We start from the raw sequence: 25,337 nt of genomic DNA, 5'->3' as shown, positions 1-25,337 counted from the left end.
TGCGCCTGCGCACCGACGTTCGGCTTCTTTCGGAAAATCGTGACGTGATGGATGCGACCGTCGGAAGCCTCTCGGAAGACTGTCAATCAAAATAGGAACGCCCATTCCCGCAGCCCATACCCGGAAGCGGCGGAGAAGATGCATCTCGTAAACGGTAAGTACGGATCATATTTTAAAACAACTAGCCGATTCCCCTAGACAAAACGAGCATCCATCTAAGGGGAAAAAGTGTTATGTACGGATGAACCCCCGCTTTAATAAATTAAGGTTAGCTATGGAAATAAAATAAAGATGCCCGGCCAAGCACACATGTTGCGCAATGGGGTTGTGCTAACTTGATCCACAAAAAAATCTAGAAATATGTTTGATTCATATAACCAAAATAAACTAATCCAAAGTAAAGACATTTGTTTTTACTCGGTCAGTATCACCAGCAAAGCAGCTTTTAGTATTATCACATTATAAAGAAGAAGAGAATGTGCGCTGCTTTTCTTGATTTCAGAACTTGCCGCGTCACGAATGTGCTCTTTCAAATACAAACGCTAGTTTTACTAGACAGAACGCTTCCGGCTGGTCTTTGCTTCTGAGCATGCGTGTTTGTACTTTGTACAAAAGTCCGATTGCTTGCTGTACACACGGTCGGACTAGGCACCATCGGACTCTTGTTGACGTAAAGTTTGTCCGTTTGCAGACCGAACTTTTTGTCCGATGAAACCCGAAAAAGTTTGTCCGATGAAGCGTACACACGATCAGACTATTTTGAAAACCTGCTCATTTTGAAGTTTGTTGGCAAAAAGTCAGACCGTGTGCACAGGCCTTAAGACATACATCATCTCTTTAGCAATCATCTGCTTCCATCCTGACAATGCAAGTTCCTGTTTTCATCTCAATGATGTATGTTACAGTTAGAACAGGAAATGTATTCTGGGCTCTGTCTTAAACCACAAGATAAAGTCTATGGGCCAGATTCAGATAGGTGAGCGGATCTTTAGATCCGCGTAACCTATCTTATTTACGTTACGCCGCTGCAAGTTTTTGAGGCAAGTGCTTTATTCAGAAAGCACTTGCCTGTAAACTTGCGGCAGCGTATCGTAAATCCCCCGGCGGAATTCAAATTCCGCGGGTAGGGGGCGTGTAAAATTTAAATCAGGCGCGTCCCCGCGCCGAACGAACTGCGCATGCGCCGTCCGTAAAATTTCCCAGCGTGCATTGCTCTAAATGACGTCGCTAGGACGTCATTGGTTTTGACGTGAACGTAAATTACGTCCATCCGTATTCGCAAACGACTTACGCAAACAACGTAAAAAATTCAAAACTCCCGTGAGAACGACGGCCATACTTAACATAGGATACGCCGCACATACCCCTCATATAGCAGGGGTAACTATACGCCGGAAAAAGCCGAAACGACGTTTCTGAATCGGTGTAACTCCTCATTTGCATATTTCTTGCATATACAAACGGAAGCGCCACCTAGCGGCCAGCGTGAGATTGCAGGCTAAGATCCGACGGTGTAAGTCACTTACACTTGTCGGATCTTAGGGATATCTATGCGTAACCTGATTCTATGAATCAGGCGCATAGATATGACGGCCGGACTCAGAGATACGACGGCGTATCAGGAGATACGCCGGCGTATCTCTTTTCTGAATCCGGCCCAATGTAAGTGAGAAACAGATGTTTGCCTACAGATAAAGATATATAGGTGGATTAAGAAAGACCGTCGCATCTTTAAGGCGGCGTAGCGTATCGTATTTACGCTACGCCGCCTTAAGTTAGATAGGCAAGTACTGTATTCACAAAGTACTTGCCTCCTAACTTACGGCGGCGTATCGTAAATGGGGCCGGCGTAAGCGCGCCTAATTCAAATGAGGGGGCGTGTTTTATGTTAATGTGGGGTGACCCAACGTGATGCGCCGTCCGTGTACATATCCCAGTGTGCATTGCGGCAAAGTACGCCGCAAGGACGTATTGGTTTCGACGTGAACGTAAATTACGTCCAGCCCCATTCACGGACGACTTACGCAAACGACGTAAGATTTTCAAATTTGGACGCGGGAACGACGGCCATACTTAACATTACTAGTCCAGCTATTTGATGGAATAACTTTACGCCTGAAAATGCCTTACGTAAACGGCGTATCTTTTCTGCGACGGGCGGACGTACGTTCGTGAATCGGCGTATCTATGCATTTACATATTCTACGCCGAACTCAACGGAAGCGCCACCTAGCGGCCAGCCTAAATATTGAACCCTAAGATACAACGGTGCAGGCTGTCGTATCTTAGATAGGTTTAAGTGTATCTCAGTTTGAGAATACACTTAAACTTAGGACGGTGCAGATTCCGAGTTAGATCAGTAGATACGCCGGCCTAACTCTTTCTGAATCCACCTAATAGCCTTACTTTTTAGCAGAAACGGTAAGATTGTTACTGGAAATGGCTTAACCACAAAAAACTATGTAAATCAGAGTTGAGTCTTGCTAAAAACTCAACGGCTGGTTTACTGTCCTTCAGACTTTTAGGGGGCTGGACTGTGACCGGTGAGAGTAGAACATTTCCTGGCTTCAATGGGAGTAAACAATGCCGTATTGTTGGTATTTAAGGGAGGAATATTGCCCCTTTGTTGTTATCAGGGGAAGGAACAGTGCACCATCATTGGGGTAGATTCAGTTAGCTACGCTATAATTTACGGCGGCGCAGCGTAGTGTATTTACGCTACGCCTCCGCAACTTACAGGAGCAAGTGCAGTATTCACGAAACACTTGCTCTGTAAGTCGCGGCGGCGTAGCGTAAATGGGGCCGGCGTAAGCGCGCGTAATTCAAATGGGGAAGGGGGGTGTGTTTTATGGTAATATGTGATGACCTGACGTGATTGACATGATTTACGAACGGCACATGCGCCGTCCGTGTACATATCCCAGTGTGCATTGCTTCCAAGTACGGCTAAACGACGTATTGGTTTCGACGTGAACGTAAATTACGTCCAGCCCTATTCGTGAACGACTTACGCAAACGATGTAAATAATTCAAATTTCGAAGCGGGAACGACGTCCATACTTAACATTGGCTGCGCCTCCTAATAGCAGGAGCAGCCTTACGCCGAAAAAGCCTTAACGCAAACGACGTAAACAACTAACGCCGGGCGTACGTACATTTGTAAATCAGCGTATCTAGGAAATTAGCATATTCAACACCGACAACAACGGAAGCGCCCCTAGCGGCCAAAGTGATATTGCACACAATTCTACGCCGCCGCAATCAAGTCGGTGGAGGAAGCCTATTTTTTCAGCGTAACTGCCTTTGTGAATCGGCGTAACGAAACCCCCGACGCAGATTTAAAATTACGGCGGCGTATCTGGAGATACACCGCCATAACAGGTACCTGAATCTACCCCATTGTTGTCAGTGGGAAGAATACTGTCCTGTCGTTGATGTCAGAGGGAGGAATAGTGCCCTATTGTTGGTATCAGTGACAGTAATTATGCCCTGTTGCTGGTGACAGTGACAGAAATAGTGCCCCAGAGGCCAGATAAAGGAAAGTAAAGGACCACATCTGGCCCTGGGCCTCAGTTTGGAGACCACTGATATAAAAATTGGGATGAGTGCTATGTAGGGGAGATGAAGATAGAAAAATATTATATTTATATCACTTTCTTTTTGCAGGTTAATGCTACATTGTGGCCTGGCTGAAGACCCACTGGAATGTCTGTACAGATGTGACAGAAACCTAACAAAGGAACAACCAATCATTCAGGAATATTGTATCCATTATAAAGCAAAACTATAATGTCATTTTTGTAAAGTAGATGCTCATGTAAAGCTCATTCAATTAGCAGTGCTTTCAGAATATGGATGTAGGGTGTACAAGCACAAATAAATTAGGCAAGATAGCTCAAGCTGATCTGTATATGTCTCCGATGTAACACAAGTACACAGATTTCTTTTGGTAGTTGAGGTGGAAAATCCAAGAATCTAAAGTGTATGTACAGTGTCTTGAAAAAGTATTCATACCCCCTAAAATGTTCCACATTTTGTCATCTTACAACGAAGAACAGAAATGTATTTTATGTGACACAAAGTGGAAGGAACATGATAAATGTTTTTTAATTTTTTTTTTTTACAAATGAATATCTGAAAAGTGTGGCGTGCATTTGTATTCAGCCCCCTTTACACGGATACCCCTAACTAAAATCCAGTAGACCCAATTGTCTTCAGAAGTCACCTAATTAGTAAATAGAGTGCACCTGTGTGTAATTTTATCTCAGTATAAGTACAGCTGTTCTGTGAAGCCCTCATCGGTTTGTTAGAGAACCTTAGTGAACAAACAGCATCATGGAGGCCATGGAGGCCAAGGAACACACCAGATCGGGGATACGTTTAAAGCAGGGTTAGGTTATAAAAAAAATATCCCTAGCTTTGAACATCTCACAAGGCTCTGTTTAATCCATCCTCCGAAAATGGAAAGAGTATGGCAGAACTGTAAACCTACAAAGACATGGCCGTCCACCTAAAGGAGAGCATTCATCAGAGAAGCACCCAAGAGGCCCAATGTAACTCTTGAGGAGCTGCAGAGATCCACAGCTCAGGTGGGAGAATCTGTCCACAGGACAACTATTAGTTGTGTTCTCCACAAATCTGCCCTTTATGGAAGAGTGACAAGAAGAAAGACATTGTTGGCAGAAAGCCATAACAAGTTCCATTTGCAGTTTGTGAGAAGCCATGTGGGGGACACAGCAAACATGTGGAAGAAGTGATAAGGATTGACCCCTGACACAATTCTCAGGGAGAAACCCATTTCTGCCGTTTGACCCATATCATAATAGTGAAACATGCAGACCAGAGAGGAGAGAGAAAACAGTCTACATCTTCACCTTTCCAGCGTTCAGCCTCAAGAGAAAGAGGTGGAGCCTGTGCAGCTCCTTTAATTAACACCATGACATCACAAACATAAGCATACAGATTGGTTCAGTCTATACAGTTCAATCCCTTATTACACACCCCTGGTGACGTCTGTACTGCACACGTTCTTCTTGCAAGTCCATATATGGTATGGAGCTTTCATGGCACAAACAGTCCACGTGTAAGAGTTCCTTGTGGAATGTCCATGTACAGGGGTCCATCCCCAACCTTTCAGGGACTTCACTTGATGGGGAGGGCTTTGGAATGAGGTGCGAGGGGGGATGACAGCTGGTTTTAATTTTAGTCCTCCATTTTAAGTTGTAACTTTAAAACATTATATCTGACATAACTTCTTAAGGAATATAACACTATTGTGATAAATATTTTTCACACATGCATATGTATATATCATATATAGATAAACAAACAAAAACAATATAAGAATAGAAAAACATTTCAGTGGTTCTACTCATAACACAAAATAGGAATTTTAGTACTTCCATCACAGAAGGTGCTCTGGTCAGATGAGACCAACATTTTTCTTTTTGGCCTAAAAGCAAAACGCTATTAGGTAGATTCATAGAGATTGGCCCAACTTTGCGGCGGCGTAGCTTAGCGTGTTTAGGCTATGCCGCCGTAAGTTAGCGAGGCAAGTACTTGATTATCAAAGTACTTGCCTGCTAAGTTACGGCGGTGTAGCCTAAATCGGGCGGGCGTAAGGGCGCCTAATTCAAATCTGTCTGAGGGGGCGTGTTTTATGTTAATGAGGCTTGACCCGATGTGATTGATGTTTTTTTTCAACTGCGCATGCGCCTACATTTCCCACTGTGCATTGCGGCTAAGTCCGCCGCACGGGCCTATTGATTTAGACGTGGACGTAAACGACGTAAATCCCTATTCACGGACGACTTACGCAAACAACGTAAAATTTTCGAATTTCGAAGCGGCCATACTTTAACATTATTATTCCAACTATTTGATGGAATAACTTTAGGCCTGATAATGCGTTACGGAAACGGCATAAATGTACTGTGTCGGCCGGTCGTACGTTCGTGAATCGGCGTATCTACTAATTTACATATTCTACGCCGACCACAATGGAAGCGCCACCTAGCGGCCAGCCTCAATATTGCAACCTATGATAGGACCGCGCAAGCCGTCGTATCTTAGATATGTTTAAGTGTATCTCTGTTTGAGAATACACTTAAACATAAGTCGGCATAGATTCTGAGTTAGGTCGGCGTATCTACTCATACGCCGGCCTAACTCTACTTGAATCTACCTATATGTGTGGAAGAAAACTAACACTGCACATCACCCTGAACACACCATCCCCACCGTGAAACATGGTGGTGGCAGAATCATGTTGTGGGGATGTTTTTCTTCAGCAGGGACAGGGAAGTTGGTCAGAGTTGATGGGGAGATGGATGGAGCCAAATACAGGGCAATCTTAGAAGAAAGCCTGTTAGAGTCTGCAAAAGTCTTGAGACTGGGGCGGAGGTTCACCTTCACATTGAGAATCTGTGGCAAGACATGAAAATTGCTGTTCACAGACGCTCTCCATCCAATCTGATGGAGCTTGAGCTGTTTTGAAAAGCAGAACTTGCAAAAATGTCACTCTATAGATGTCTTTTTTAATCTGCTGCTTCTTCACTATCAGTCGCCTACCAGTATAGATGGGCCGAACACCCCCCCCCGTTCGGTCCGCTCCAGAACTCTTGAACATCGCAGAATTTAGGACAACGAATCACAAACCCTATAAAAGTCTATGGTACCGAAGCTTGAAAAATCAAAAGTCCCTATTTTGAAGGCTTATATACAAGTTTTTGGCCACAGAAAGGGTATGGGGACCCAGGTATGGGGACATATACCAATGCAATTTTTTTTTTTTAAAAGATTGTTTTTAAAGGAGCAGTAATTTTAATGATTCTTAAAGGGAACCAATAAAAATGAAAAATTCCTTTAATAGTGCCTAGGGATGCACTTGTTCTGCCTTTAAATTGGCACATCTGTACCATGTATAAAACATGCTGCAGCAAAACTGACATTTATAAAGAAAAATAAAAAAGACATTTGAATTTATTTTCACTGCAAGCTTTCCTTATTTAGTAAACAACGGCTTGGGGCCACAATTTAGTGCACTCGGAACAGGATTAGAGATTATTTGGGGATACATTTTGGTGTCTCTGGCAGACTTTGGATGGAAATAACATAGTCTCCCACCACAGTAAGCAAGTCTAAATTAGGCTGGGTTCACACTACGGTTTTCCCGTCCGTCAGCCGCATACGATTTCAGTATTGAAAACGTACGGGCCCGGACGGGAAAACGTAGAGATAGACAATGCATTGCAAATCGTATGCACTCGGATGCATCCGGGTGCGTACGATTTGCTGGCAAAACGTTTTTTAAACGTACGCAAAACCGTGTTCAACCACGGTTTTGCGGTCGTTTTTAAAACAGTATGGCAACCGCATACGTTTTCCTTTAACATTAATGTTAATGGAAAACGCACATATGTGCGGTGCCATACGTTCCCGTCCGTTTCAGCCGCATACGTTTTTTCATATAAATCGTATGCGGCTGACGGACGGGAAGACCGTAGTGTGAACCCAGCCTTATAGTTCACTCAGGCCAAGATTAACAATTTTAGTTTTTTAGATAAAGTCTGGTGTCTCTTTTGCAGACTTTGGATAGAAGGTGTAGAAAAATTGGGGCTAGATTCAGGTAGCCGGGCGCATTGTTACGGCGGCGTAGTGTATCGTATTTACGCTACGCCGCCGTAAATCAGAGAGGCAAGTGCTGTATTCACAAAGCACTTGCCTCCTAAGTTACGGCGGCGTAGCGTAAATGGGCCGGCGTAAGCGCGCCTAATTTAAATGAGGATGAGAGGGGCGTGTTTTATGTAAATGGGTGGTGGCCCGACGTGATTGTCGGTTTTTACGAACGGCGCATGCGCCGTCCGTGGACATATCCCAGTGTGCATTGCTCCAAAGTACGCCGCAAGGACGTATTGGTTTCGACGTGAACGTAAATTACGTCCAGCCCCATTCACGGACGACTTACGCAAACGACGTAAACAATTCAAAATTTGACGCGGGAACGACGTCCATACTTAACATTGCGTATGCAACGTTACGCCGGAAAAAGCCTTACGCAAACGACGTAAAAAATTCCGCCGGGCGCACGTACGTTTGTGAATCGGCGTATCTAGGTCATTTGCATATTCTACGCCAAAAACGACGGAAACGCCACCTAGCGGCCAGCATAAATATGCACCCTAAGATACGACGGCGTAAGAGACTTACGCCAGTCGGATCTTAGCCTAATTTCGGGGTATCTTGCTTTCTGAATACAGAAAGAAGATACGCCGGGTGTTGGTGGTGCCTTCACACAGTTCCCCTCTAGAAGTACTCCTGATGAAAACAAGAATTAGCCTTGCTGTAAAAAAATAATAATTTGATGCCCTTGTCAAACAGTTGTGGAAAAGTTGGTCTTTTGGTGTTGGTGGTACCCTCACACCGTAACCTTCTAGAGGTACTCTTGATGAAAGCAAGAATTGGCCTTGCTGTAGACATTCACTCTCTTCACTAGACATGGAGAAAGCTGCTGTCAATCTAAGCCTGTGAAGGGGGCGTGGCTAAGCCATCAATGGATACACAAAGCCCGTCTCCGGAGGTTGATCCTCCCTTCATCTGCCCCTCCCATCTTCTCTGTGTACCCACTGCAGGCTAAGATTGTGTAGATCAGCTGTTGTGATCTACTGAGCATGCTCCAGTTTCAGTTCCCTTCTAAGCTTTTCATTTTCTCCTTTTTCTTATCTGTGCAGCCCATATCACTGTAAAGTCACACATGTGGGTGTATACACAGGGATAAATGAAGTACACATTTGTTGTTCAATAAAGATTTATAAGGAGCTGGAAAACAGTTATTTGATATTTATAATTGAATTTGAACTCCCCTCCTGTCATGTGACAGGCACAGCACCAATCAAGGCTGGCCAGACTCATACTGTAGAGCAGCCCTTTTCAACCAGGGCTCTGCAGCACCCTGGTGTGCCGCTTCAGTTTGCCAGGGGTGTCGTGGCATCCTGATAGAGAAGGGCTGTCACATAAGAATGAACTCCCGATCCCCAGCTCAACTGTAAATTGGCACGTATACATGTATGCATGTTTTATTTTATATATATGTATGTGTACTTATATTTATATATGTATGTATGTATGTACGTATGTATGTATGTATACATATATATCCATATATATATATATATATATATATATATATATATATATATATATATATATATATATATATATATATATAAAAACGTGTGTGTTTATATATGTATGTGTATATAGGTGTATATGTATGTGTGTGTGTTTATATATGTGTATGTAGGTATATATATATATATATATATATATATATATATATATATATATATATATATATATATATATATATGAGTGTGTGTGTGTGTGTGTGTGTGTGTGTGTGTGTTTATAAACAGTATCTCATAAAAGTAAGTACACCCCTCACATTTTTGTAAATATTTTATTCTATCTTTTCATGTGACAACACTGAAAAAATTACACTTTGCTACAATGTTGTGTAGTGAGTGTACAGCTTGTATAACAGTGTACATTTGCTGTCCCATCAAAATAACTCAACACACAGCCATTAATGTCTAAACCGCTGGCAACAAAAGTGAATACACCCCTAAGTGAAAATGTCCAAATTGGGCTCAATTCATTATTTTCCCTCCCGGTGTCATGTGACTCGCTAGTGTTACAAAGTCTCAGGTGTGAATGGGGAGCAGGTGTGTTCAATTTGGTGTTATCGCTCTCACTCTCTCATACCGGTCACTGGAAGTTCAACATGGCACCTCATGGCAAAGAACACTCTGAGGATCTGAAAATAAGAATTGTTGCTCTACATAAAGATGGCCTAGGCTATAGGAAGTTTGCCAAGACCCTGAAACTGAGCTGCATCATGGTGGCCAAGACCGTATATCTGTTAACGAGGAGAGGTTCACTCGGAACAGGCCTCGCCATGGTCAACCAAAGAAGTTGAGTGCACGTGCTCAGCGTCATATCCAGAGGTTGTCTTTGGGATATAGAGGTATGAGTGCGGCCAGCATTGCTGCAGAGGTTGAAGGGGTGGGGGGTCAGCCTGTCAGGGCTCAGACCATACGCTGCACACTGCATCAAATTGGTCTGCATGGCTGTCGTCCCAGAAGGAAGCCTCTTCTAAAGATGATGCACAAGAAAGCCTGCACACAGTTTTCTGATTAAGGACATGGATTGAAGAAAAGTATACCGCTCTATAAAACAATTAGTCCCCATTGCTTCCGTCCCAACAAACCAAAAGGGTGCTGGCTGTGCTCAATTAGCATGGGATGAAAGAAAAAATCCTGGATCGCCGCACTCTTTAAAAAACGATGTCTTTATTCAAAACATGAAAAAACAACAAAAATTCTTATGGAAAAAACAGCCAAAATTCATGCAGTCAAACAAGAAGTGGACTAGGAAAAAAGAGCTGACATGTTTCGCATCATGTGATGCTTACTCGTAGCTTTACTGGATTACTGGAACCATGTCCTGTGGTCTGATGAGACCAAAATAAATTTATTTGGTGTCAGATGGTGTCAGGCGTGTGTGGTGGCAACCAGGGGAGGAGGACAAAGACAAGTGTGTCTTGCCTACAGTGAAGCATGGTGGTGGGAGTGTCATGGTCTGGGGCTGCATGAGTGCTGCCGGCACTGGGGAGCTACAGATCATTGAGGGAACCATGAATCCCAACATGTACTGTGACATACTGAAGCAGAGCATGATCCCCTCTCTTCAGAGACTGGGCCGCAGGGCAGTATTTCAACATGATAACGACCCCAAACACACCTCCAAGACCACCACTGCCCTGCTAAAGAAGAGAGGCTGAGGAGGGAAGCCGCCACTGCCGCCTGTCAGCACAGGATCAGTGACTGGTGACAGGGGGGGGTGGGTGGATTGTGTGGGGTTGCGGTGCAGGCTGGATCGATGGGGGGGGGATGGGTGAGTCAGGTCCATCTGGCCCTCCCCCCCCCTCCCTCGACCGATGGAGCACCAGCCGCCGCTGTACATAACCCTACATACATATACATACAACTGACACTCTGTAGAAAATTTTATAGAAATATTGATAGCAGAGAGAAGAGAGACAAAAATGACAGAACAGCCGTCTGCTCTCACCAGGTACAGGGTGAGCGATAGTCCACAATGGCGTATTCATCTGAAGAAAGAAACAGATTTCTTGTTAGGTAATATAATTTAAAGGTACATTTAGAGTAATAAGAAAGAGTTAATCCTTTATTCGGAGATAACAATAAAAGTTTGTTTCCTGAGAGTAATACAACAATTCAATCAAAAACTAATTTACTTGGATAAAAAGAAGGTAAAACACAGCTAGAGAGGGGAGGGCGACACGCTGCAGAGCGATGAGGAGTCATAGCGGAGCGGGGCGTGACCGGATGCAAGAGGGAGTGAGGGAGAGAGAGTGAGAGAGATGGAAGCATGAGGGTGTGAGAGCCTCTGCACCTCCCCGTCCCCATGTGAGAACCACTGCACCTAACAATGGATCCTTGCCCACAGAGCTTGCCATCCTAAAAGATCCTTGAGATCTGCCTCTGCCTCCCGCCTCTTTGACTGACCAGGGCTGAAGGAGGAGTGTCGAGCTGTGTCGGGGCTGCTGGATATAGGGTGACCACGTGTCCCGGTTTGCCCGGGATCGTCCCGTAATTTAACTTTTTGTCCCGTGTCCCGGGAGCCTTCAATGCGGGACAATAGTTCGTCCCGGAATCAAACATGGACTGCCTGCCAGCCTGCCACACTCACTACCGCAGTGCCGCTGTTTGAAATCACTGGTTGCTAGGGCCGCCCCGCTTGTAGCAACCAGTGACATCACCGTGTCCCTCTCTCTGAGGCTCCGACTCCACCCCCACCTCCTCCTCTTCTCCTCCTCCTCCAGCCGCGGTTCTTGCAGCGCAGCAGAGAGAGCAGCTCAGCATCGTCAGGACACGGTCAGACTGAGTCAGACAAGTGAGTCACTCACCTACCACCGCGGCGCAGACGACCAAGCCCTCCGACCTCTTCCTAGCCCGCTCCAGCCCACTGCCCAGCGCAGGCCAGCAGCGACAGTGAGTGACCTCGGCTGCTCAGCACCAGCTGGATTCGGTCCGTCCCGACCTCCCGCCGCTGCCTGCACTGCAGCGAATTTCAGGCCCGCCGCCCGCGACATCTCAGACAGTCTGACCTCCTCCAGGGCCCATGCCGGCTCCTCCTCCTCCCGCCCGAGCGGCCCGAAGTTCGGAACCAGAAGAGAAGACCAGCCGGCTGGCTGAAGACTGCCCTGCTCCACCACCACCAGACGAGGGGTCACTCCAAATCGTATTAAAAGGTGAGCAAAAAGGGTCAAATTACACTGGCTGGCAGCATCTGATGGGGCACAGTAGCGACAATTTAAATATGGGCACACTGGCATTTGATGGGGCACAGTAGCGACAATTTAAATATGGGCACACTGGCATTTGATGGGGCACAGTAGCGACAATTTAAATATGGGCACACTGGCATTTGATGGGGCATAGTAGCGACAATTCATGGGCACACTTGCGGCATCTGATGGAGGCACAGTAGCGACAATTCATGGGCACACTGGCAGCAGTTGATGGGGCACAGTAGTTACAATTAATCAACACACTGGCAGCATATGATCTGATGGGCACAGTAGCGGCAATTGATAGGCACACTGGCAGCATCTGATAGGCACAGTAGCAGCAATTGATGGGCACATTGGCAGCATTTGATGGGGCACAGTAGCGACAATTGATCGGCACACTGGCAGCATCAGATGGGGCACAGTAGTGGCATTTGATGGGAACAGTGGCTGCATTTGATGGGAACAGTGGCTGCATTTGATGGGAACAGTGGCTGCATTTGATGGGAACAGTAGCTACATTTGATGGGAACAGTGGCGGCATTTGATGGGAACAGTGGCTGCATTTGATGGGAACAGTGGCAGCATTTGATGGGGCACAGTAGTGGCATTTGATGGGGAACAGTGGCGGCATTTGATGGGGAACAGTGGCGGCATTTGATGGGAACAGTGGCTGCATTTGATGGGAACAGTGGCTGCATTTGATGGGAACAGTGGCAGCATTTGATGGGGAACAGTGGCGGCATTTGATGGGAACAGTGGCGGCATTTGATGGGAACAGTGGCGGCATTTGATGGGAACAGTAGCGGCATTTGATGGGAACAGTGGCGGCATTTGATGGGAACAGTGGCTGCATTTGATGGGAACAGTGGCGGCATTTGATGGGAACAGTGGCGGCATTTGATGGGAACAGTGGCGGCATTAGATTGGGCACAAGTGGCTGCATTAGATTGGGCACAAGTGGCTGCATTTGATTGGGCACAAGTGGCTGCATTTGATTGGGCACAAGTGGCTGCATTTGATGGGGCACAAGTGGCTGCATTTGATGGGGCACAAGTGGCTGCATTTGATGGGGCACAGTGGCAGCATTTGATGGGGCCTAGGGCCCTCTTTTGATCTTGCACACGGGCCCGCTGATTTCATGATACGCCCCTGCCCCCAAAGTACGCAAAAAAATATGTAAAAAAACATATATTTTTTAGGGGGGGGGGGGTGTCCCTGAATGGCAATTTGGAAATGTGGTCACCCTAGCTGGATAACGGACGGCGAGAGGGTCTCCCGGCTGCCTACTGGCTGCGCGCCCGTTGATTTGCTTGGCCGGATCGCATCGCACTCTGCATGAGAGGAGGGTGGAACCAGAGCTTCCTCGACGCCGCACCCGAGATATCGCGAGATTACGGGATCCTGCGAGGGGGGTCTGGCTGACACGCTGACACGCTGGCTAGAGCTGGAGAGACAGACTGGAGAGCTGGATGGTAGCGACGGGCCCCATCAGAGGTGCAACCGGAGGGGATAGAGGGGACTATACAGGACCGGGACACTGTTAACGGAGATACCGGTAAGGAGACTGCTTCAATATGCAGATATAGCCATTTAAGGCCCCTGGTGGCTGCTCTATTCTCTGGCATCTGAGACTTTGCTGAATCCCAGTGTTATCTGTGTTACCTCTACTCTTAATAGACTGTGATCCGTAGAAAGGGGGAGAGAAAAGGGAGGAGTGGATTTAAAAACCTACAAATATTTACTGCTTTTCTTACTTGCAAAGAGTGATGGTTAACGTATATGGGACACATGCTATAACACAAGAACCATAAACTTATATAATCTGCAGGCTACTTAAAGCGGTAGTTCACCCACAATCCCATGATGTTACCATCGAGACAGGCATTGTAGCGCGAGCTACAGTATGCCTGTCCCGATTTTTTTAACCCCGTACTCACCTTGTAGTCGTCCATCGTAGATTTCGGCTCCCGCGGGGAATGGGCGTGCCTATGGAGAGGGAGGATGATTGACGGCCGGCCCTGGCACGTCACTCTCCCCGAAGACAGCCGGAGTAGGTCTCGGCTCTTCACGGCGCCTGCGCACAGGCTATGCGCACGCGTCGTGAAGACCAAGCCTATTTCGGCTATTTCCGGAGAAGCGTGACGCGCCAGAGCCGGCCGTCAATCATCCTCCGTCTCCAGAGGCACGCCCATTCCCCGGTATCTTCGATGGACGACTACAAGGTGAGTACGGGGGTAAAAAATTCGGGACAGGCATACTGTAGCTCGCGCTACAATGCCTGATTTTAAGGTAAAATAAAAAAAAAAAATTTTTTTCCCGTCGATAGGGTGAACCCCCGCTTTAACCCCAAAAGGAGATTGCGCTCCTATATGGACTATCATAGACTGCTAGGATAGGGGGTCCCTGACAGTACCGATAGTATTGAGGCGCTGCTAGTAGATCCACCCCCCCCCCTTTTTTTTTTTTTTGTCCCACCACTGGTGAGCCATCTCTCTTTGTGGCTTCCTTTTTTCCTCCTATCCCCATGTTCACCATGACCAATAAACGCGGGTCTGAGGACCAGCAACACTTAGAGGGGGCCCCTAACACACGATCCACTAAGGGGAAAGAGAAGGGTAGTCAGGCTGCGGCGGCTAAGCTGGAGCGCTTTTTTCACCCCTCTCAGCCTGCACCACAAGTACAATCGCAATCCCCTATAAAAGGAGGCCTATCGCCATCAGCTACACATATTAAGGGCCCTGTAGGAGCATCGACTGCTAGGAAAAGTCAGGGGTCGGGGGTCCTTAAATCAACTAACCCCACAAACTCAACCGCGACTAAGGCCCAGACCGCTAAGGGACCTGGGGGGGGGGGGGGCACACGGAAATGCATCTGCATTGGCTGCGCCTGCGATACTAGATCTCACCACCCTACCCAGTCCTGAACCAGTAGATGAGCCCACATTGAAGGATGTTCTGCGGGCTGTCAATGATTGTAAGGAATTCATGGTAGGCTTCGACAACCAGCTAAAGAGCCTGAGGGATGAACTTGCTTCAATTCATCAAGACATGCGCAAGACTGTCGAACGAGTTACTACCCTGGAGGAACGAGTTAGTACGGTAGAGGACACCCTATATCCATTTGAGAAGGAACTCGGAGAACTACAGGAGAAAACGAATCAACAAGCAGCCAAACTAGATGAAATCGAGAACAGACTTTGAAGAAATAACGTTCGAGTGATTGGTCTTCCGGAACGAAGTGAGGGGTCCAACACTATATCCTTCATTGAGGGCTGGCTCAGGGAAATCTTTGGCCCTGACACTTTCTCACCCTTTTTCTCCATTGAGAGGGCCCATCGAGTTCCTTTCAAACCCCCGCAGGAAGGAGGGCGTCCTAGATCACTACTTTTTAAGCTCTTCTACTATGGCGATAAAGTCACTCTTCTACAAAAAGCCAGGGAAAGAGGAGATATTACGTACAACGGAGCAAGAATTTCATTTTACCCCGACTTCTCTCCAGACCTACAAAAACGCAGAGCGGAATTTACGCAAATAAAGCGCACCCTACAGCAACATAAGGTGGTCTACGCCTTACAGTACCCGGCCCGTTTACGGGTTACAGCCTTGGGCCGAACCTTTTTTTTCAACTCACCGGTAGAGGTGGCACAATGGCTGGAGACAAACAGCAAGGATCTCTAGACATCAATACAACATAACTATATGTCTCCCCCCTTTTTTCTTTTTGGAGGGGCATTCCTTTTTCTTTTCTTTTTTTTTTTTTTTTTTTTTAAGTAATAGTTATGCCTTTTTTTTTTTTTTTTTTTTCTTTTCCCCTTTCTCTCACAACCTGATTGCCTACACAAGGAGAGGGGAAAGGAAAAGAAAAAAAAAACACTATAAGATGAATAACACTATAAAGTCTCACTATTTTGTGGGGGGGGGGGGTTTCACAATTTGATTGATTACACAAGGAGAATAACATTGTAGAACAATAACACTATAATGACTCACTATTTGATTATATGGGGGGGGGAGGTTTGTTTGTTTCTTGTCTGTTCTGTGGGTTTTTTTTTTTTTTTTTTTTTTTTTTTTTAAGGGGAAGGGGAGGGGGAGGTCCCCCCCCCCCTTTTTTTTTTTTTTTTTTTTTTGTTTGTTTGGGAGGGCGTGATACGTACTTATTGTCACTTACTGTTATTTATATAGCCACACAATGTTCATATAGCAAGTTGCTAATGATCCTAATCTGTTTAAGTTTTTAAGTCTGTATATGTACAGACAATTAGCTGAATTTTTTTTTTTTTTTTTATATATATATATATATATATATATATATTTTTTATATATATTTTTTTTTATGTATATATATATATATATATATATAGTTCGATTGGGTATACAAGGAAACTTGCACTATAAGATTAATGGCACTAAATATTCCACTACTTTGAGGCTTCCTCTTCTTGTTTCAGGGAGAGGGGGTAGGTGGTGGGGGAGGGGGAGGGAGGGGGACCCGTCTTTTTCTGTAAGGGGAAGGGGGGCATTTGGGGTATAGAGGGTGTTGCTTTGAATTGATTGACACTTTATTGACACTTTTTGTATTATGCTTATTTATACATTATTAGAGGTTCTAGTCTGCCTGAGTTACCACACACACGGATAATTGGTTTACCCAACTAACTCGGGGGTGGGGGGGTACTATGCTCACTCTTATTACGCTAATGACTCCAATCATGTAGGTTGGGTAAGTTGATCGATAATTGGACTAATTTGATCAACCATGGAGTCCCTCTTCTCCTTCCTCCTTTCTTTATTCCCCCCCCCCCTTTTCCCCCTTTTTTTTTTTTTTTTTTGGGGGGGGGGGGGGAGGCAGATATTCTCTTTCTCGGCCCTGAGAGATGGAGGCTCGGAACTTGAATTTGATTAGGGGGATGGGGGGGGGGAGATGAGAGGCTCTCGCTCCTCTGCTGAGGGAGAGAGGTGAATAAGTGCGAGAATGGGAGGATGGTTGTGGTTAGGTGAGGGTGGTGAGGTCACAGGTGAAGCCCTATGGGGAAGCCCAGGTGGGCAGGGGGGAGGGGAGATTGGGGAGGGGGAGGGGAAAAGTGGGAGGGAATCTTGGGGGAAAGAGGTATCTTGGTCATCATAGAGGAGAGGAGAGGTCTTGGTTTTAATAAGTGGCAGAGGGATGGGGAAGAGGAGAGAGAAGGGGATGAGAAAAAATTGGTTGCTCTATACTATGCTTATTTTATGTCATTACTACTTTATTTAGTCCATGGCTTTGAGGATTAAATCATGGAACGTACGAGGGCTAGGGGACCCCACTAAGAAAGCACTGGTGCTGGCCTCAATGGAGGGAAGGGGGCCAGGGATACTCTGCTTACAGGAGACACACCTGACCAAGGACACGATGACCCAACTGGGTCTACGAAAATTCCCGTTTCGCTACCATTCTGTACACTCCTCATATTCGAGAGGAGTGAGCATAATGGTGGGGAAAGGTGTGCCATTTACATGTGAGAGAAGTTTGATAGACGAGCAGGGGCGGTATGTGTTCCTGGCCTGCTCTATTGAAAATAAGCAGTATATTATCGCCAATATTTATATCCCCCCCCCATTTAAGTTTGATGCCTTACAGAAATTAGTGGAATTTATGTTGGACAAAACTGACATTCCCTTAATAGCAGTGGGAGACTATAATGAAGTGCTAGACAGAGCCTATGACAGATTCCCCTCGACATACGATTCAAATATGGAACAAGGGAGCCGACTGGCCCAATTTCTGGATGAGATGGGATTAAAGGACATTTGGCGTACCCGACATCCTTGTATCCGACAGTATTCTTGTCTATCTAGCTCCCATGCTACTTTGTCCAGAATCGACATGGCCTTGGGAAACGAGTTGGCTCTGGGCATGGTTGAGAAGATAGAATATGGGCCAAGGGGAATCTCGGACCACTCACCATTGGACTTAGTGATTAGGAGGAGTAAGAACACCTCTCAAAGAGAGTGGAAAATTAGTCCATACTGGCTTGAGCTGTTGGGAGACTCACAGGAGCTGTTAAATAGCTTGAAAGAATATGTCGAAATAAACACAGGCTCGGCAAAGCCTGGAGTGGTCTGGGATTCGCTGAAGGCTTATTTGAGGGGTTTGCTAATCCAGAGAGTGGCAAGGGTACAGAGAGAGTCTAGGATATGGGAGGAGGACCTTAGAAGGGAAGTGATGGTAGCCGAACAAAGATATATTGAGACCCCGTCCCCAAGCAGGCAAAGAGAGTGGCTCGACAAACAGAAGGTCTATAAAATGGCTACTATGAGAAAGGCAGAGAACCATCGAATATTTCAAAGACAAACCCAATTTGGGGAGGGGGAGAAAGTGGGGCGAGTCTTGTCTTTGCTGACTCGGGCCAACTCCCCCTCTTCAAATATTTTGGCAATTAGGTCCTTAACAGGTGATATCTCTACGGACGGTAGTGAGATAAGACAAATATTCCACGGCTTTTATAAATCTCTCTACAAATCAAGGGGAGGAAACGAAGGAATGGAAATCTTCTTCCAGGGAATCCCAACTCCAACACTATCAGATAAAGATAGGGAAAAGTTGGACTCTCCAGTTACATTGGAAGAACTACAGAGGGCAGTAGCGGGGATGTCCAGCCACAAAGCACCCGGCCCGGACGGGCTCCCAATAGAGATCTATAGGCGCTTTGGTGGAGCTTTGCTACCAGAATTGCTTCAGACATTGAAAAGTGCTTTTTTAGAAGGGCAGCTTCCCTCCTCCATGATGGAGGCAACGATTGTTGTAATCCATAAAGAGGGAAAGGATAAACTAGACCCGATTTCCTACCGCCCAATATCATTGCTCTGTACAGATGCAAAAATCCTTGCCAAAGTACTGGCAGATCGCTTAAAAGGGTGTATTGAGAGCCTTATCCACTCTGATCAATCAGGATTCATTCCAAACAGGTCAACTAGCAAAAACATCAGAAGAGCCTTCTTAAATATACAGATTCCCATTGACAATGAGGGCCCTAGAGCTCTGCTGGCTTTAGACGCCGCTAAAGCTTTTGATAGTATCGAGTGGCCATACCTATGGAAGGTATTAGAAAGCTTTGGATTTGGCCCAACATTTATTAAGTGGGTCAAACTCCTATACAGCGAACCACGAGCAAAAATTAAAATCAACGGTGAAGTCTCAGATATATTTGAGCTTGAGAGAGGGACGAGACAGGGCTGTCCCCTTTCACCGCTTCTGTTCGCACTTGCTATGGAACCTCTTGCTATCAAAACCAGATTAAATAAAGACATACAAGGATTTAGAAGGGGTACAGAGGAGGACAAGATATCGCTTTTTGCGGACGATGTCCTGTTTTTTATAGGAAATGTGGATAGCTCGTTGATTACAGTGGTCCAAATGATTAAGGAGTTTGGAAGATTCTCGGGGCTAAGTGTGAATTGGGATAAGTCGGCCCTACTCCCATTAGATCCGCTGGGGGTTCAGACAATCGCCGAAATGCCCCAGCTGAAAATATCAACAAAATTGAAATATTTGGGGGTTTGGATCACTAGTGAAGTTAAGGAGTACACCACCAATAATATAGCTCCACTATTGTTGAGACTGAGATTAAAGAAGGATGCTTGGGGCCGCTTCCCCCTCTCTGTAGCTGGGAGATGCAACCTGATAAAAATGATCTGGCTACCCCAGATACTGTACGTTCTCCACAACTCTCCAATTTGGGTGAACCAAATATGGTTCAAACGAATGGAAACATTATTCAGGGAGTTAATGTGGAAGGGAGGCCAGGCCAGAATTAGACTGCAGACTATGCAGCTCCCGGTGAAGGAGGGGGGGATGGCGGTCCCACACCCTAGAACATATTTTTTGGCATCTCAGTTGCAACACATGGTGGGTTGTGGTATTCAAAATTCGGGTAATAACGACTTTAGATTAATCCTATTAAGGTCCCCACATAAAATCCTAATAGAAGCCCTGGAGGCAGACTCACTTCACCATCAGTGCCCAACTGTAAAGCTAATCAACAAGGTGTGGCAAACTACTAAAGCTTTGCTGGGATATACTGGTGTAACTGAGTATGCCCCCCTTGGGCACAATGAAAACTTGACAGAACTTAAAGATATTGAAATCCCTAAGATCTGGGAGAATCAGGGGATAACACGGGTATTACACATGTATGAGGGAGACTTAATTAAAACGTTTTCGAAATTGAGGAGTGAATTTAACATACCAAATAAAACATTCTTTAAATATTTACAAGTCAGGCACGCCCTCCAAACCCAATTTAAGATCCATCCGATGGTTAGGACCCATACCCCTGAGCTCCTTAAAATGATTCAGACTAATATTACAAAAGGTCAAATTTCTGTACTGTACGGGAAATTGGGGGCTAAAGCCATAAGTCAAACCGGGGTCTCTAAAAGCCGAGAAAGATGGGAAAGAGACATTGGATTGCTAACCTCTGAGCAGTGGAACCAAATCTTACAGAGAGGAACATTGGTGTCAATTGCCCCTGCGCAGAGATTGTCCCATCTATTTCTACTGCACAGGGTCTATTACACCCCTAAAAAAATGTTTGTATTAGGCTGGAATGCAAATGATGAATGCCCCAGATGCAAAGCAACTGGAGATTTTATCCACATGTTCTGGAGATGCCCCAAGCTTTTTAGATATTGGATAGAAGTGATAAATAGGATTAATAAAATCTTTAAGACCTCTTTAGAGCCGGAGGCCAGAACTTGCCTACTAGGGGACACGGAAGAACATAGAATCCCTGCAGGAGCATTGGAAAGCGTGCTTAGGTGCCTCTTCCAAGCTCGGAAGCTAATAGCACAGAGATGGCAAGCGCATGTTCCTCCAACAGTCGAGAACTGGGTTGAAAACATCAATGCTCTGATTTGGTGCGAGAGGGTGGCCTTTATTAAGCAAGGAAATTACAACAGGTTTAGAAGAGTGTGGGAGCCTTGGCTGACAGAAATGGGAATATCTGTAGAGAGATAGTCTCTATAGGGGGATCACAAACTCCCTCTTATCCCAGTAGATGATAAAGCCGAATGACAAGGATAAATTAATCTAATAGCGCTCTCTCCAGTTTTGGATATGCTGGATTCCCTTTCCAGGTCTTTGAGATTAGACCCTTTCTCCCTTTTTGTGTTTTTTATCTCTCTTTTCGCGCTCTTTCTCAATTTACCCTTTTTTTTTTTTACCCCCTGTCAACCAAACAAAAGACAATTTAGACCAAGATATCTGCCTCTACTTTTTTATAAATAAATTTATAATATTAATAGGGAGGGTGGGAGGGGGGAGAAGAGAGGGAGGGGATGGGGTAAATTAAGGAATTTAAATGAAATATGCTTGGCTATATGTAGAAATACAATGTAACTGTACCAGACAATGTAAACTATAGCTATGTAAACATATAAATCTGTAGATATGTCTATTTTCTGGAAAATAATAAAGAAAAATTAAGTTAAAACACAGCTAGACAAATTCAATTAAATAGGATATGGCCATAAAGTGGAGCAGCCAGTCAGAGAGTGAAAGCAGCTGGGCAGAAAGTCCGCCAGTTGGTCAGAGAGTGAAAGCCGCTAGGCAGAAAGTACGCCAGTTGGTCAGAGAGTGAAAGATGCTGGGCGGAAAGTACGTCAGCTGGTCAGAGAGTGAAAGATGCTGGGCGGAAAGTACGTCAGTTGGTCAGAGAGTGAAAGCAGCTGTGCAGAAAGTACAGTACATTAGTTGGTCAGAGAGTGAAAGCAGCTGTGCAGAAAGTACAGTACATTAGTTGGTCAGAGAGTGAAAGATGCTGGGCGGAAAGTACATCAGTTGGTCATAGAGTGAAATCAGCTATGCAGAATGTACATCAGTTGGTCAGAGAGTGAAAGCAGCTGGGCGGAAACTATGTCAGGGTGGTCAAGGAGTGAAAGCAACTGGGCAGAAGTAATGTCAGTTGGTCAGAGAGTGAAAGCAGCTGGGCGTACACTATGTCAGGGTGGTCAGCGAGTGAAAGCAGCTGGGCAGAAGTAATGTCAGTTGGTCAGAGAGTGAAAGCAGCTGGGCGGAAACTATGTCAGGTGGTCAGAGAGTGAAAGCAGATAGACAGAAAGTAGAACAGCTGGTCAGTGAGGGAAAATAGAGAAAGTAGTACGACTGGTCGGAGAGGGAATATGCCAAGACAGAAGGTAGAGCAGTTGGTTAAAGGGGGAAAGGATCTGGACAGAATTTAGAGCAGCTGGTTAGAGAATGAATGCAGCTGGGCAAAAAAGTACAGCAGCTGGTCAGAGAGAGAAAGCAACTGGTGAGAGCTTGTAAATAGCTAGAGGGAGCATAGCTGGACAGTAAGTGGAGCAGCTGGTCAGAGAGTGAAAGCAGCTGGGCATAAAGTGCGTCAGTTGGTCAAAGAGTGAAAGCAGCTGGGCGGAAACTATGTCAGGGCGGTCAGGGAGTGAAAGCAGATAGACAGAAAGTAGAACAGCTGGTCAGAGAGGGAAAATAGAGAAAGTAGAACGACTGGTCGGAGAGGGAATATGGCAAGACAGAAGGTAGAGCAGTTGGTTGAAGGGGGAAAGGATCTGGACAGAATTTAGAGCAGCTGGTTAGAGAATGAATGCAGCTGGGCAAAAAAGTACAGCAGCTGATCAGAGAGAGAAAGTAACTGGTGAGAGCACATAAATAGTTAGAGGGAACGTAGCTGGACAGAAAGTGAAGCAGCTGGTCAGAGAGGGAAAGCAACTGGTGAGAGATTGGAAATAACTAAAGGGAGCTTCATCCCTCTAGCTCCAGAGGGATAAAACTCTACAGGGTGATGGGGAAAATAATACTGGGAGCATGCTATAGGCCCCCTAACCCCTAAGGGAGGAGGGGGAGTCGGATCTCGTATCACAAGTTAGATTAGCAGCAAGAATGGGAAGTGTTATCATAATGGGGGATTTCAATTATCCAGATGTAGCGGCCTGTTACTTTTTAGCCGGCGCTGCTTTAAATTTAGAGGGTAGTCTGAGAGTTAGTTGACTCAGACTGTATGATTTTTTCCAAATTTGAGCCTCTGTTCCAGCCATGGCTGTACTGTGAGTGACCACTATTGTTGTCTGGGGTGCCGTTACCACCCCAGGCCAAGGGTGGCAGCAGTCAGGTCGAGGTGTTTTGGGTGTTCCCCTTCGGCAGCCAATCAGTGGGGGTTGGTCGTCCCGCTGTGCATGCTGGGGAGGAGTACTTAAGGGACAGACGCCATTAGCCCGGGGTCATCGATCCTGAGTCTGTCATCCCACCACCCTATGTGTGTGGGGGTGCGTGTTCATGTGTTCCTGGCTCCGGGACCACGTTGGTCCGGGGTTGAGATCTACTAAGTAGGCCCGATAGTCAGACTGGGTCTACGTTTGCAGAGTGGTCCTGTGCTGTCCGTCCTGAGGGAGGAAGCCACTCGATGAAGAACCTGTCTTGGAGAGCACCGAGCACGAGGCTGGTATCTCAGGGGAGGCCTTGAACTTCATAGAAGGACGCACTATTACTGAAGGGCTGAATGATGGTCGCCTGTCCGTTCTAAGTTCACAAGAAGTTAACTGGGAGAGATCCTGGTGCTGAATCCTGTCTTGAGAGGATTTTGGACCGAACATATCAGGAGCCGAGTGACGCGACCATCCACCTGAGGAGATCGTCAAAGCACTGAGCGGCGTTCGTATTACTTTACAGCAGAGCCTAATGAGATCGAGGCTTCCGTGAGTGCAATCGCTGTATTGAATTGGTTTTCTTCCTTTATCCATACGTTATTTGCACCATATTTGTGTTTTCTTTTTTACATGAGCGGCACTGCCCTGAAGGGAAAAGTTATATAGAAGTGAAGCCTGTACACTCTGAAATATCCCATGAATATCGGACTGTGGTGTGTTTATCTTTCCACCTGACAGGGGTTGTACTGACTTGCTGCAGTTGCCCATGAAGATTGTATGCTGGTTTCAATAGGGATTTATTCCTAGCACTTCACTGGTTGATTTATTAATTTGGTTTGTTGTCTATTTGCACTTGTGATCCCCTTTGTATTAGGTTACAAGGGGATCTCTTTCTTATGTAATTTTGTACTTAGAAATAAGTTATTATCAGCGCAACACACCTATCTTATCACAATATTTTGGACCGAACATATCGCCATCTGTGACTTTACCAAATTTTCTGTGCGCCATCCTGGCTGCTCGGCTAGTGAGAGGGACCTATACGGGTGTGCAATACCCGCTCTGGCTAGAGTGGCGACGAAAGCTGTGTTGCTGGAAGCAGGAGTGTTTCGGGACAGAAGTTATACACCTGAACCTACTACCTGTTACCCTTCCACCTCTTCAACTACTTATTTTATTCTTTTACCAAGTTCAGCAAATAAATCAAAGAAAAAGAAGTCTAAAGTGTGGACATTGAACTTTTTCTCAACTTTCATCTGATACCCTAGACGGCGAGGAAATAGAGGTAACATGCCGCCCAAAACAATCCAGCAGCTCCTCCGGGGGAAGTGCTACACAGACACAGACTGGGTGGAGGAACCACACATTCGTCTAGCCTCGTACACACAATCAGTCCATCCAATGAGAACGGTCTGAAGGACCGTTGTCATCGGTTAACCGATGAAGCTGACTGATGGTCCGTCGCGCCCACACAAATAACCGATCGTGTTAGAACGCGGTGACGTAAAACACAACGACGTGCTCGCCAGTTCCTCAATGTCTTGCAGGACAATTTCATGGGTCAGATGGTAGACACACCAACTAGAAATAAATAGCTGGATTCACGTAGGGTTGCGCCGGCGTATAGGTAGATACGCCGTCGTAACTCGGAATCTACGCCGTCCTAAATTTAAGCATATTCTGGAAACCAGATACGCTTAAATTAGGCTAAGATATGAGCGGCGTAAGTCTCCTACGCCGTCGTATCTTAGTGTGCAATATTTGCGCTGGCCGCTAGGTGGCGCTTCCGTTGAGTTCAGCGTAGAATA

The 25,337-nt window shown here is 45.8% G+C and overlaps 2 protein-coding genes across 2 annotated transcripts in view; one reads left to right on the top strand and one right to left on the bottom strand.

Moving 5' to 3' along the window:
- The window catches only part of DMBT1 (deleted in malignant brain tumors 1), a 31,388-nt gene extending 27,489 nt beyond the window's left edge, over positions 1–3,899 (top strand). Inside the window, exon 9 of the mRNA XM_040361327.1 lies at positions 3,667–3,899. Coding sequence (XP_040217261.1) covers positions 3,667–3,671 — 5 coding nt within the window. The 3' untranslated portion in view covers positions 3,672–3,899. The remainder of the gene's footprint in view (positions 1–3,666) is intronic.
- A 7,087-nt stretch (positions 3,900–10,986) lies between these two features.
- LOC120910374 (alpha-1-macroglobulin-like) overlaps positions 10,987–25,337 on the bottom strand; it is a 150,196-nt gene continuing 135,845 nt past the window's right edge. Inside the window, exon 34 of the mRNA XM_040322133.1 lies at positions 10,987–11,170. Coding sequence (XP_040178067.1) covers positions 11,127–11,170 — 44 coding nt within the window. The 3' untranslated portion in view covers positions 10,987–11,126. The remainder of the gene's footprint in view (positions 11,171–25,337) is intronic.

Source organism: Rana temporaria, chromosome 8, assembly GCF_905171775.1.
Source record: "Rana temporaria chromosome 8, aRanTem1.1, whole genome shotgun sequence".
In the NCBI taxonomy this organism is placed as follows: Eukaryota; Metazoa; Chordata; class Amphibia; order Anura; family Ranidae; genus Rana; species Rana temporaria.
The sequence above is the reverse complement of the archived record's forward strand: the minus strand, read 5'-3'. Positions and strand labels throughout refer to the sequence as shown.